Source organism: Miscanthus floridulus, chromosome 12 (assembly GCF_019320115.1).
Source record: "Miscanthus floridulus cultivar M001 chromosome 12, ASM1932011v1, whole genome shotgun sequence".
In the NCBI taxonomy this organism is placed as follows: Eukaryota; Viridiplantae; Streptophyta; class Magnoliopsida; order Poales; family Poaceae; genus Miscanthus; species Miscanthus floridulus.
In genome coordinates, this window is record NC_089591.1 from 73,792,194 (window position 1) to 73,806,129 (window position 13,936).

The 13,936-nt window shown below is 46.0% G+C and overlaps 1 protein-coding gene across 1 annotated transcript; it reads left to right on the forward strand.

The window, feature by feature from the left end:
- Positions 1-5,904: 5,904 nt before the first annotated feature.
- LOC136497875 (uncharacterized) lies at positions 5,905-11,962 on the forward strand. Its single transcript, XM_066493755.1, has 5 exons — positions 5,905-7,417; positions 9,960-10,605; positions 10,690-10,840; positions 10,966-11,028; positions 11,399-11,962. The coding sequence occupies exons 1-5, from the start codon at positions 6,166-6,168 to the stop codon at positions 11,522-11,524; spliced, it is 2,238 nt and encodes a 745-aa protein (XP_066349852.1). The 5' UTR covers positions 5,905-6,165; the 3' UTR covers positions 11,525-11,962.
- The last annotated feature ends 1,974 nt before the right edge of the window (positions 11,963-13,936 follow it).

Consider the following 13,936-nt stretch of genomic DNA (forward strand, 5'->3'; position numbering starts at 1 on the left):
ATTAATGCCAAATTAGAAAGCACAAATACTTAGCTACACAAACTAAATAATGTGACTAACAAGGTTACATAAACCAAATTAGTCACGCAAGGGAGCTACTTCTATGCTACACAAGCAAAAAGATAACTAGTGAGATATACAAGCATACTAATTACAAAGAGCAACTACACAAAGCATAATGTATATGAAAGTAATTACAAGCTTGTGTAACGAGGATGCAAAACAACAGAAAGAATAAAGTTGACACAGTGATTTTTCTTCTAAGGTTCACGTGCTTATCAATACGCTAGTCCCCGTTGTGTCGATCGCTCACTTGGTGGTTCGACGGCTAATTGGCATCACCCGCCAAACCCGCACGTCGGGCACCACAAGAACCTACCATAAAAATAAGGGTAGCTCAATGACACGCTTTACTAGAGTTGCTCTTCGCGGCTCCCATGGGGTGAGCACAATGCCCCTCACAAATATCTTCTCTGGAGCACCGCATAAGCTTCTTACGGGCTTCAACGAAGACCACCACTAAGCCATCTAGGAGGTGGCAACTTCTAAGAGTAACAAGCACCACCGGCTTAAAACTCGATCATCTAGTGCCACTCGATGCAACCTCACAATACAATCACAGTAGAATCGCTCTCTCAAATAATCGGATGATCACTATCAAGCATATGTGAGATGTAGGGCTCCAAAGCACTCACAAGCATGGACACAAAGTACTCCAAGATGCTCAGCTCAAGCCATGGCCAAGACCCCCTTCTATTTATAGCCCTACGAGCTAAAATATCCGTTACCCCTTCACTGGGCGTTTTCTAGGTTGACCGGACGCGCCTGGTCATATTGACCGGACGTAGGACCTCAGCGTCCGATCAATGGATGCTCGCCACGTGTCGCCTCCGTTCAACCTCAGTCGCTTGATCTCAATGGTCAAGTGATGACCGGATGCAGCTGCTCAAAGTGATCGGACGAAGGACCTCAACGTCCGGTCACTTCCAGTAAGCTTCCAAAGGTGAAAATTCGTGACCGGACGTGTCCGGTTGGTCACGATCGAACGCAGCATCAGCGTCCGGTCATTTCTCCTCTTCTCTGTGCTGCCACGTTAGCGAGACCAGACGCAGCTACCCAGCGTCCGGTCACGAAGTGACCCAGCATCCGGTCGAAGACCGACGCCAACGCCTTCACTGCTGCCACTAACCGGACACAGGACCCCAGCATCCGGTCACTGCGTGACCAACGTCCGGTGCACACCGTGAAACCCTGTCTTTTCTATACAAGGCACCGGTGGAGTTTTGAACCTTTCTCGCTTCCGTTCCATCACCGAGTTGATCCACATCAACTTCAACTTCATCTCTTTTGTAAATGTGTCAACACCACCAAGTGTACACCACCATGTGTATGTGTGTTAGCATTTTCACAATCATTTTTCAAAGTATTAACCACTCAACTTGCCACGCCACTCAATCCTAGTGACGATACAAAGTTAGATCACTCGAGTGGCACTAGATGACCGATATGCAAATAAGTTTGCCCTTCTTGATAGTATGGCCATCTATCCTAAACCCGGTCATCAACTTCTCTACACACATATGACCGGTGAAATGAAATACCCTAGGTTATACCTTTGCCTTGCGCATTCCATTCCATCTCCTCCAATGTCGATGCAACATATGCACCAACATGATTAACCATGATATGATCCACTTCATATCATTACGTGATCATATTGGTTCATCGATCTTGACTTCACTTGCTTTTCACCGTTGCCTTCGTCCATCGGTGCCAAGTCTTGCTCAAGCTTCACCGCCACACGGTCCATCGCTCCAAAGGCTCCAACTTGCCCTTCACGCTTGCAACCGGTCCATTAAGCCAAGTCATGTCTTGATCTTCTCTACATTGATCACATGAATCAATATCATGTCTCATTTTGTAATGAGCTCCTTTATTATCACATGTGTGAGCTTTGCAACATCTCTAAGCCATTTTTACCTTTATGGCATATATTGCTTACACACATGTACCTATGGATTAATCACCTATGTATCTAACATAAACACAATTAGTCCACCTAGATTGTTACTCAATTACCAAAACCACACAAGGACCTTCATATGTGCGACGCCTCGGTGATGATTTGCCGTGGACACCCTTCCATACCCCCATCGCCAGCCTCCGTCGCCGGCATCATCATCGAGTAGGCGCCTGTCCAAGGCTTGGATCGCGTTCGTCGGGGTGGTGATGCACTGGTGCTGGAGTCGCTGATGGGGCGGCGCACCGTCTTCAATGATGCAGAGAGCGGGAGCCCCATGGCCGCTTCTGCACACTGCGCAGCCTCGACTGCTCCACTGCCACGGCGCACACATGCCGCTGATGGTGCTGCTTTCGGACAGCAACTTCGATCTCGGCGCCATATGGATGTTGATTTCATGTACTCGACACTCGCAGCGGGCACCTCCTTTGTAGCAGGCGGTGCGGTGCTGGCTGCCCTCTAGATTTGGCCTGTGCAGCACTAGCTGCCCTCTAGATCTGGCTTTGGTCGCTGCAGACTCGACTCCTTTTCGTCACATAACGCGACGCGTTCGATGATCCATGGACACTTCGGACTTTATGGACGAAGTAGCTGTTGCATTTTTTTTTAATTTAAGGAGTTGTTGCATTGATGATGAAGAAGTTGACGAACGCGTCGTCTCTACAGCTAGGCGGCCGGCTTGCACAGGTGCACGCACGCCTTCCTGGTGACTGAAGAAGCTTACTGCTGCTACTTGCATATACGTGTACATACTTCTATTAGCTTGTCGCATACCTATAATATATACGTACATGATACACACATGCAACTTGCTAGCCTGTTTCTTCTGGCACACCTCGCGTACGTAGGCGATTAGTTCATGCATCGTGCCTCTTTTCTTTATAGGGCAAATACGTGAATGCTTATAGCTAGCTTCTTGCATTGTTAGTATGTGCAGCCCCCGCAGATAAATATAGACGACGCCATGTATAGTGGTCGCATGTCTGGTGGGCTCTTTTTCTTAAATGAGTTTGTATATATGCTTTGCACATGCAATGCAGGTTCCTGCTAACACTATATAAGTAAACACTAAAAAAGATTATTGTGATGCATTTTGTCCCTTAGCTACAATTTTTTGTTGTGATGTCTTATGCTAAAGTTTTATGCAGATTTCATTTTTTATTAGGTAGTACAAGTACTCGCTTTCGGGGATGACGGGCACGACGCTCCCTGTCCAACCGAACGCTCTCCTGCTCCATCCTCAATTTGGCTCCAAAATACTCATCCAGCGAGTAGCACAAGAGGAAAATGAAATTTCAGCTCGCTTATGTAGTCTGAGGGTATTTAAGTCTTTTCGTAGCTCAGTTTAACACCGCTAGTATCCAATGTGGACGGAATGACGTGGAGGGCAAAAAAGTTTCGACCAATGGCACTTGTGACCGCTCAAACTTTTTAATGGCTTGTGGATAATTACAAACTTTTATAACGACACACAGATAAAAGCCTCTTTATAGTGACGCCTTGGAAGGGTGGTGGGGCCCGGCAGGTGGTGGCCGCCGCGGTGAGGTGTGGCCGGTTTGCTGCAGCGCCGTGCAGTTGCACTCACAAGATTTTTGGGGCAGGTCGATGGAGATGTTGATGCAGGAGAATGTTTGGTTTGTTGTGATTCTATTGGACCCACCAGTCAGTTAGATTACTTAATGGTGTTTGAATCCATGGACTAAAGTTAACACATCAAGGGTTCGGATATACTAATTAAAAGAATTAAACATTAGCTAATTATAGAAATCGTGATTAATTCACAAGACAAATCTATTAAGCATAATTAATTCATCATTAGTACATGTTTATCATAGCACCACATTGTCAAATCATGGACTAATTAGGTTTAATAGATTCGTCTCACAAATTAGTCTCAACTGGTGCAATTAGTTTTGCAATTAGTCTATGTTTAATACTACAAATTAAAAATTAATGTCAAACATCCGATGTGACATGGACTAAAGTTTAGGAGTCTAGGCGGCCATAGTAGAAGAGTTTTTTTTTCAACCGGGAAGAAGAGGTTTTATTATTTGTAGTAGATACTTGTACAACAATGGTGCATGGAAGTATTCTAGATCTGTACTAGAAGATGTGATTATATGATCAAATTCTGAAGTTAAAAATCTATGTGGGGTCCACCTTTTAATGTGCAGTTGTCACGAATCAGCCCAGACTGACGGCCCCTTTCGTCCTGTAGAGTATGTATCGTATAGAGAGTGTAGACCAGCACATGGCCTAGGACTCCGCCTCTCCGTGAGGTATGTATGCGTGTACAGAGAGTGTAAACGAGCCGTTATTGGTTTTTCGATAGAGTGTATGGTCAATAATGATTTATAGACGGTTGTTTATGACTTCTTTGGATCCGCCCGTTTCGCTGAATTTTGGGTCACGCTGATACTGATTTCTTTTGAAAAAAAATATTATTTCTTGACTAAAAAATACTACTGAAATATTGTTGAAGAGAGGAGCAGCTTGCGTCGTAGGTCGCACAACATCGATGTAGACACGCACATGGCCTAGAAATATCTCGGCTACATATTTTCTGCCTAATGCATGCAGTTCTTGACAGTATAGTTCTTGAATAAGTGTCGCTATGATATTCGTGCTTGTCAATTTTTTTAAGTTTAACTAGATTTATAAAAAATATTATCAACATTTGTATCTTCAAATAAATTTATTATATAAAAATATATTTAATGATCTATCTAGTGATACTAATTATGTACTATAAATATTAATTTTTTCTTTTATATATTTGATCAAAGTTAAAAATATTTGACTTCTCATGAAACAAGAATGACACTTATTTTGGGAAGAAAGTAGTACAATGTAAGAAAACTGAGCTAAGCTCTAAGCATCTCCAAAAGTATCCTAAATTTTCCTCCCAAAAAATTCATGTTTTCTGACTCCTAAAAATGTATATTGGGAGAAAAAAAGAAGACCATCTCCAACAATTTTCAATAATTCACTCCTAAAATATAGAAGACAATTTTACATCAAGAATCTTATACTATTTCTAAATTATTTTAATCAATTTTATATATTCTTTCTCGCTTGTACATTTGCATGTGGAACCCTTTCACACTCTTTATTCTTTTTCGCCCTTCCACCTTTAATTGGCCGAAGAACACAGGCGTATCCGTGTGACCCCTACTCCGCGTAAAGTTATGCGTGACGGGGGAGGATTTCCCAAGTGCGTAAATTTTAGGAGGAAGGATTAGGAGTTGTTGGAGAGGAATTTTTTCTCGTCTTGCCAAAAACCAAATATTAGAAAGGGAAATAGGGTACTCTTGGAGATTCTCTAAGCCTTGGATTATTATAAGAACGGGATACATATATAGAAATGCAGCATAAAAAAAACATTATACACCGTAATAACACAACTCTGCTTTTTAGAAGAAAAAAAGAGCTTTTTTGTATGGTGCTGTAAGGCCATAGAAGGAAGGAAATTTCGTTTTGAGGCCAGGTAAGTTTTAAAAAATGAGCTACGAAAGGAAGAGGTATTTTTTCAAGACCATTATGGTAAAAAGCTAGAAAAAAAAAACTCTAGAGGGTGAGACGACTGCCTGTACAGAACAGTACAACAGAATTTTAGAGAACTGAACAAGTTTGGATTGGCAGTTTGGGCACAACTACTAACCTATAATATGTTTCTATCTGCTAAAAACCTAATACATTTCTATATGAAAATATCATTTTCCCAAAAAAACAAAAAATAGCATCCAAGAAAAGAAAAAGGAAAGAACTCACTAAGCCAATCAGCCCATAACTATAAGATTTTGGTAGATGTCGGCCCAAAACCTCGTTTCGCCTCTACTTGCATTGAGATAGCAAGTGGGCCAAATGCAGCCCAATCACGAGAGGCCGCGCGCACGCGCAGCGCGTCCGGTCGTCTCGCCGTCTTCTGCCGCACACCAGCCACCCCCTTTCGTCTCGCCGGAGCCGCGGCGCCGCACCACCTCACCTCACCGGCCCCGGGCCCAAGTCCAACCCCCGCCAAAAATCCATTCGAAACCTCCCGATTCCCTCCACAAATATTACAAAACCATAGCTCTCCCGCCAATCTCCAGACCATTTCGATCCCATTTCTCTCTCCCAAATCCGCGACCCCGCCGCCCGCCGGGATGGACTTCTCGGCTCCCTCATTCTCGCTGGGTTTCGACTGGGACGACGACGATGACCCCCCTGCCGGGAGCGACCGGCGCGAGCAGCCGCGAGGGTACGAGGCCCCCGACCCGCCGTCGTTCTCTCTGGGGATCGACGACGACGTCGTGGAGGAGCCCCGCATTCGGGCGGGTGACCGCCAGAAGGGGCACGCGCGGGGGTCCACGGCGCCCGACCCGCCGTCGTTCTCGCTGGGCTTCGACGACGACGTCGTGGAGGAGCCCCGCATTCAGGCGGGTGGCCGCCGGAAGGAGCACGCTCGGGGGTACACGGCGCCCGATCCGCCGTCGTTCTCCCTGGGCTTCGACGACGAAGACGGCGATGGTGACATACTCGCTGCCGACCAGCGCTGCGAGCAGGCGCGGCCCCCGGTGGCGCCCGGAGCTCCCTCTTCGACCGGCGCTGCAGATGATGATGATAAGGAGGATGGCTTCGTCCTCGCCGGTGGCAGGCGGCCGGTCCGAGTGGAGCGTCACAGGCAAGACCCAGACCCCCTGCCGCCGCCGCGGTCGGAGACCAATCGGTTCGCGGCGCCCGATCCTCCGTCGTTCTCACTGGGCTTCGAAGTCGACGACGAAGACGGCTACTGTGACATCCTCGCTGCCGACCAGCGCCGCGAGCAGGCGCGGCCGCAGGTGGCGCCCGGAGCTCCCTCTTCGACCGGCACTGAAGATGACTTCGTCCTCGCCGGTTGCAAGCGGCCGGTCCGAGTGGAGCGCGACACGCTAGAAACGGATTCCCTGCCACCGCCGGCGGAGACCAATCGGTTCAAGCGGCTGCGAAAGGGCCCTGCGCCAGCTCATCCGGCGCCAATTCCCCAGGTGCTTCACTGTGAGGCGCCGTCTTCCTCCCTTATAATCAGCGATGACGACGACAACTCCCTAGCTGGCGGCCAGCACCACGAGCAACCGAAGACACAGGCTGCACCTCGGGTCCCCTCGTCGCTCAGTATCGAAGATGAGGACGGCGACTTCTTCCTCGCTGGTGACCGACAACCAGAGCCAACACTGCCTGAAGTGACTCAACTCAAGCGGCTGCGGAAGGGCCCTGCGCCACCACATCTGGCGCCATCACCGCCTCCTCTGAAGGTGCCAGGACAACCCACGGTGGAAGCCTCTCCAGTAATGAGTGAAAATGCAGCAAGAGCCACGGTTGGGAGTTGGGAAGACGAGATCGAGGATTGGACAACAGACGAGGACCAACCGGTTCGAGGTGAGTGCCTGAGCGGTATGCTAATTTCAACTTCTAATATTTTGCATTCATTTCTCTTGTGCTTATAATACTGCATTCAGTCATGCGGTTTGCCTAGGAGAAAATTGAGATTTTGCCATTATCAAACGTGGGCTTTGCTCGTTTGCCATCCCGCAAAAGGGATTCACTACTTTACCATTATCAAACTTGGCACACCCGCTAGAATGCCGCGGGACTGAATTATTCTAAATTTTAATTATTCTTTGTATTCTCTCCATACTTTCATTCCCGTTTTACCAACACATCAGGACTAGCTTCAACAATTGACTTGAAAAATACTGGAAAACTTCTTGTCTATAAGCTCTAGCTGCAGCATACATCTTAGAGAACACATCACCACCAAACTTTTTATTGAAGTTATTCATTAGATGTCTAAAGCACTCCCTATGTTCTGCCATTGGAAACACTTTCTTAACTGCATTTTCCAGACCTTTGCATGCATCTGAGGAAACAGCTAAAACAGGAAGATCTCCTATGGCCTTATGCAACTGAGTCATAAACCAAGTCCAGTTATCTGTTGTTTCACCATCTATGAAGCCAAAAGCACCCGGGTACATCCAGTTGTGACCATCTATACCACAAGCTGCAGCTAAATGACCATTCCATCTACCATTGAGTGCAGTAGAGTCTATGATAAGGTATGGCTTGCATCCCTCTAAGAAACTTTTAATGCAAGGTTTTATTGCACCAAAAAAAATCTATGGAAATAGAACTTGCCCTCTACCTCCTTAATGCCAATCTCAATAACACTACCTGGCGACCTCTTGAGGACCTCTGCCCTCCTATTGAGCAGCTGAAAGCTCTCTTCCCATTTGCCATACAATTCTCTTAAAGCAATTTGCCTACCCTTCCAAACAGTTTCAGAAGGAATCTGACACTTCTGCTCATCCTGTAAAGTGGTTTGCAGTTCCTTAGTGCCCATAGTTGTTTTCTTTCTAAGGTGATGTACTGCCTTTGTAACAACCCAGGCACTGATTGGTATGTTAGTCTTCCTCCTAGCACTTGATGTACATGTGTGATCACCAATAACCTTTGTCACCTGCAGACGGGCGGAGCCTAGTGGAGGCGAAACTGGGCTCTTGCGCCCCCCTCCCCTGCTCTGCGCGCATAGCTTCGCTAACCTCAAGAACTGCATCTCATGGTGGCTGTTGTTGAGAGCGTCGGAGAAGATAAACAGCGCTGTTTCAGTTGAAGCGAAGCTGATGAAGGGGTATGCCTTGGTGGGCTTTGTCTTAGGTGACCCAATATGCTGTCTTAGGTGGCCCAACTAAAGAAAACATGCTATCCAGTAGCATTCATATGTAGCTGGAGGTGAAGATAGCATTTGTATGTGACCCAACTAAAAAACAAGCTATCCAGTAACATTCGTATGTAGCTGCAGCCCAGCATAGCAACTTGAATTGCCCCACCTCGATTTACTAGCATGCTCCGCCACTGCCTGCAGAAAAAAAAATTAGTGAATGCGAACAATATTGAAGGACAAAATACATTGGTAGGCTCAAGTTATTGAAGGAAAAAATTAACGGAGCACAAAATCCAAGTTAGTACCATTAGTCAATTACGGTGCTCCCATCAGGCTGCCTATGCCTAACAAGATGCCAAGGACAATCTTCTGCTTTGCAATCAGCAATGTATCTAGATGGGTCTGTTTTGACAATGTGTAGTTCAAACTCTTCATTTATAGCAGATTGTCTCACAGCCAATCTAAACTCCATGTTAGGGTACATTGTGCCAAGATCCATACTAGGGCGATTTGGGTCATGAACCACAGTCTTCTCCCCTGGTAAATAGTCATCAACAACAATGGCTGCCCCAGTTGTATCAACTTCCCAAGTATCACCATTCTGTTCAGCGCAACCTTTCTTGGCTGCCTCCCTTGCCTTATCAGCCTCCTCATCCTCAGCCCTAAACCTCAACAATTCATACATCACCTCATCATCAACAATCTCTATTCTAACCTTTTCATCTTGACTTTCTTCAATGCGCAGCGTATCCCAATCAACAAGAGGTGCCTACAGCTGCTGTGCAGGAGGTTCTACCACTGCTAAGCTAAGCTGAGGCTCTCCATCGAGCCTAGTAGAGAAAAAAATGTGGCACAGTTAGATTAGCACCACATCTACACTAATCGTGCCTAATCTCTTTCAAGTCAATTGTTGAAGCTAGTCCTAATGTGTTGGTAAAACGGGAATGAAAGTATGGAGAGAATAAAAGAATAATTAAAATTTGGAATAATTCAGTCCCAGGGCATTTTAGCGGGTGCGCCAAGTTTGATAATGGCAAAGTAGCGAATCTCTTTTGCGGGATGGCAAATGAGTGAAGCCCACGTTTGATAATGGCAAAATCCCAATTTTCTCTTGCCTATGTATTTCTATTATTTTGTCTTCTGCAAAAATTACCATGACTGGTCGATTGTGGACTTAGTCTGTAGCTGGTTGTTTTGTTACAATCTTTAAGGACATTTTGATTTTTGTGTGCATCATTGGGTTTTCATCTTTACTTGCAGATGTGCCACCATCTGTTGGTAGTTGCAGCACTTCCAGCAACTCAAAATTCTCTCTGCTTAACCGTGGTGTCTTTATGACTCAGTCAGCAACCAAAGCAAATAGATCAAAATTTACACAAACACCAAATACTTCTGCTTCAATATCTTTGGAAGAAAGCTGCACAAAGAAACTACTTCCTAAGATAACAGTAAGCCCGATGAGGAAAATCTATTTGCTTGATTCTGACACTGATGCAGATGATGACCACAATCAAAATAAAGCAAAGACCCTGCAGCAAAACAGGAAGCCCCAAGGGAGCAGTACTGTGCTGAAGAGTGGAGCTATGATGAATGACAATTGGGCAACACCTGCCTTGGATGAGTTCTGTAATGAATACTTCAAATCCCCAAAAGATGCAGGATTTTCTCAGCAGAAAGAAGGCAACACTCATTACAAGGTTTCTCAACCTAAGAACTCTGGGCATTTCCAGCATCAAACGTCTTCAAGTGGAGCTGAACTAGATGATGGTCCTCCTGCTATGCATTATCTGTTCCACCCTGACCCAAGGGTGGGTAATTTGTTCCGGAACACGCTGCAATATTTTGTTCCTATTGGGGCAGGAAGTACCAGAGGAAATGAGCAAAACAGAGCAGAAAGTCTCTGCAGGTGCACATCATGGACATTGCTTTTTAATCATTCCAGTAATGCCATTTGCTAATTCGTTTAAACTCTGACATTTTCTTAATGCAGGAGGCAATTCATCTCGAGTGCAGCTGCTAACGATGACTGGGTGACTCCTGGGAGAATGTCAGTTCCAACTGATGCTATTAAAAGAAGGGTGCATGCCAGTGGATCCCATTCTGGCTCTGGCCATTGGTTTACTGATGACAGTGGGAGGAAGGTATGGCTATACTTCCAAGATGCATATTAGCTTGCATTTCAAAGTTTTTCAAGATTATTCGTTTATCCCCTTCTTGAAGAAAACATATTCAATCATAATTTTGCTTCATTGAACTTTTGCTACAGGTTTATGTCTCAAAAAATGGGCAAGAGTTGACTGGCCGCGATGCCTATCGACAATATAAAAAGGTATTGTGATGCTTATCGTTTCCTGTGATTTGTGCTTTTATTCATGTTGACAAACTGGTACTAGGTAATGGACTTACTGAAAATTAAATATCCCGTGCTTACAATTATGTATATGTTACCTGCAATGATATGTTCGATTAGGGATTTGAATTATTAAGAATGCACTTGGCATGATTGTATCCATCATTTGTAGCTGGCATTGCTATTTCGCCATGACCATTACCTCAACCAAACTTTCTTAGGATCTTTTAAAAATCGATGACAGAACTGATGGTCTTTGAGAGTATAAAAATTGATGACAGGATGGTCTTTGAAGAACTGATGTTTCTTTCACTGCTTACTGGTAACACCGTCTCAATGTGCCTTACAGGAAAGTGGCAGGGGATTCGGCAGGTACAAGAAGAAAGGTTCATCTGGAACCAAACGAGGTGCTGCTAAAGTGAAAGCCAAAACTGCGGCCAAACGAGGCACGAGTAGGGCAAAAAAGAAGCGGTGACTGCGCCTGCCCAGCTTCACATAGGGCAGGATTCTGTAGCTAGTTTTTCACCTCGCGTGCTTCACTTGACAGCCGATTTGTTGATAGAACCATATGAATACATAATAAGCCTCAATTGCTCTCGGTTTTCCTTTTATATTTTTATATCAGGAGGCACACGCATACATCAGTAGTACATGGTTCTATCGTGTGTTTGTAAATACTTTTTTTGCTCATACTGTATTCTGTTTTTTTGGTGCCAAGGATCCATATGCAAAAGGCTGGTATACTCCACTGGATGTACTATAAACCATTATTGCACGCTCGTGGCATTCATCGGCTAATAATTCTGTGGTACGTCTGTAATGAAACGTTTGGCCGTCGACAGTGAATCGGCACACCATATCAGTGCCAGTTCGTCTCATGTTGTATTTGGACTTTGGTAGCTTTTCCATGGTGTACATTTTGGTCCTCAAGTACAATAGCTGCTATTTTTTATCCTAAATTTGTTTCGGCAGCATCTTATTGATCCTTTGAGTTTGAGGCCTCTGAATGTTTCTGCCTGTGAAGAGCTAGTTTGCTCAGCTCAAATGAGCTGCCTTGCAGGACTTGCGGGGATTGCAGTCGCAAGGGATTTCAAATTCTGAACTGGCTGTTGTGCTGTTTGTGGTCAGGCTCAACCTGAAACCGAGCATGCTGCGTATTGTGTGTAATGCTCCAGACATTGTGAAGTGTTAGCGTGGGAGGTGTGCTATGTAGATATTTTGTGTCCTGTCGGCTCACGGAAGGCCGATTTCTCCACGGTCCGGCAGAACAATCGGCCGGGGTCCTGTCGGCTCTCCAATTGCCGATAGGGGGGGTTCTATATTCACAACTCTCACGATTCAGATGCTATATTTGTAATTATTATTTTAACCCTCCAGTTGCCGATAGGGGATACTATATTTACAATTCTCACAATTCAGATGCTATATTTGTAATTATTATTTTAAAATAATTCTATTACAGAGGCTTTGTGCGCGCGATGGATACCCGTGGCGGCGAGATGAGTTCGGAGCTGGGGAGCTCTCAGCTCGGCAGCTCTGCAACGGACAACGGAGGGGACTGAGGGGAACAGAGCCTGACCTGCGGGCCCAATGTGGCAGAGACACAAGGGGTGAGGGTAGGGCGGTGGTAGTGGTAGCGTGTTTGCTGACTTTGCTCTGGAGTCTGGACGATGCGTCATGCGTGCGGGCCTGGCTGGCCGTTTGGGCCACACGGCCTAAGCCTCGGAGGGAAAGAATCTCGGGCCGGAAACACGATTTGAGCAAACAGTTTTTTTTAAAGAAAAAAAGGATTTGATTCTAAAAAAAAGGCATTTTCTAATTCCAGAAATTTCAGATTGAAAGCAAACTTCAGATGCCCTCGGTTTTTAAATGAAATTAGAAAATATTATGGATTTTCTAATTCCAGAAATTTCAGATGCCCTCGGTTTTAAACTGAAATTATAAAACGCTGCTTCCGCAGCCGGTCACATAGTGAATCGACGAGTAACATTATGATCTGGTGTTGTAGTATGAGAGCGCGCTAAATCGCACCAGGCAGTGGGTGCAAGAACATACACAGCATGGCAAGAAAGTTGAGAGAACGGATTTGCACTGCAGTTGTGTGTATCATGGCTTTTTTCGCTGGCTTGCACCCCCAGAGCACGTCTGAGATTGGTGGTCAGGCAAGACAAGTCAGCTTTCTCAGGATGTACGTTATCGGATAGGCATGCATCCTCGACCTCGGCCTCTGCGGTTGGAGCGAATTTTGACAAGCTGCTGTGGTGTCATTGTGCAGTCCTGTGCAGACGTCAAAGTGGCAACAGGAGTACCCGTGTGCCATGAGCATCCTCTGCGCCAGCAAGCAGAGTTACCCCCAGTCCGAATTCCTTCACCTGCATGAATGAAAGCGACATCTCCGTGCGAGCGCGATGCTGATTCGCGGCGGAGATCCATCCACCGCCCGGGCGCCGCGAGCATCGATCGTGCCCCTCCTCATCACGCTACCACGAGTCCACGACCGCGTCGTCATCCTGACGTGGCCGTGAGACGACGAGACGATCACGCCCGAGGCACCGCCGCACGGATCATGGGGAGGAGGTCAGTGGTCACCACCGTCCCTGTCTCGCCTCTCCGCCTGGCCGCCGAGCCTGCGTCGGTGCCGGGCTGCCGGCCAACGCTTCACAAGTGCCGCCTGCGCCCCCGCACATGGCGCCGGCCGGCCCGTCTCAGCACCACACCACACGAGTTAAAATTGCCAGTTCGCCGCCTCACCTGCTACGGCCCTGTTCGGCTTACCTATATTCAATTTGTTCGGTTTCTTTTTTCAGCTGGAATAATATTTTTTTCTCATAATAATTTAGCCGAAATAATATTTTTCAGTCAATTTTCGTAAAGTTTTAGATTAGCG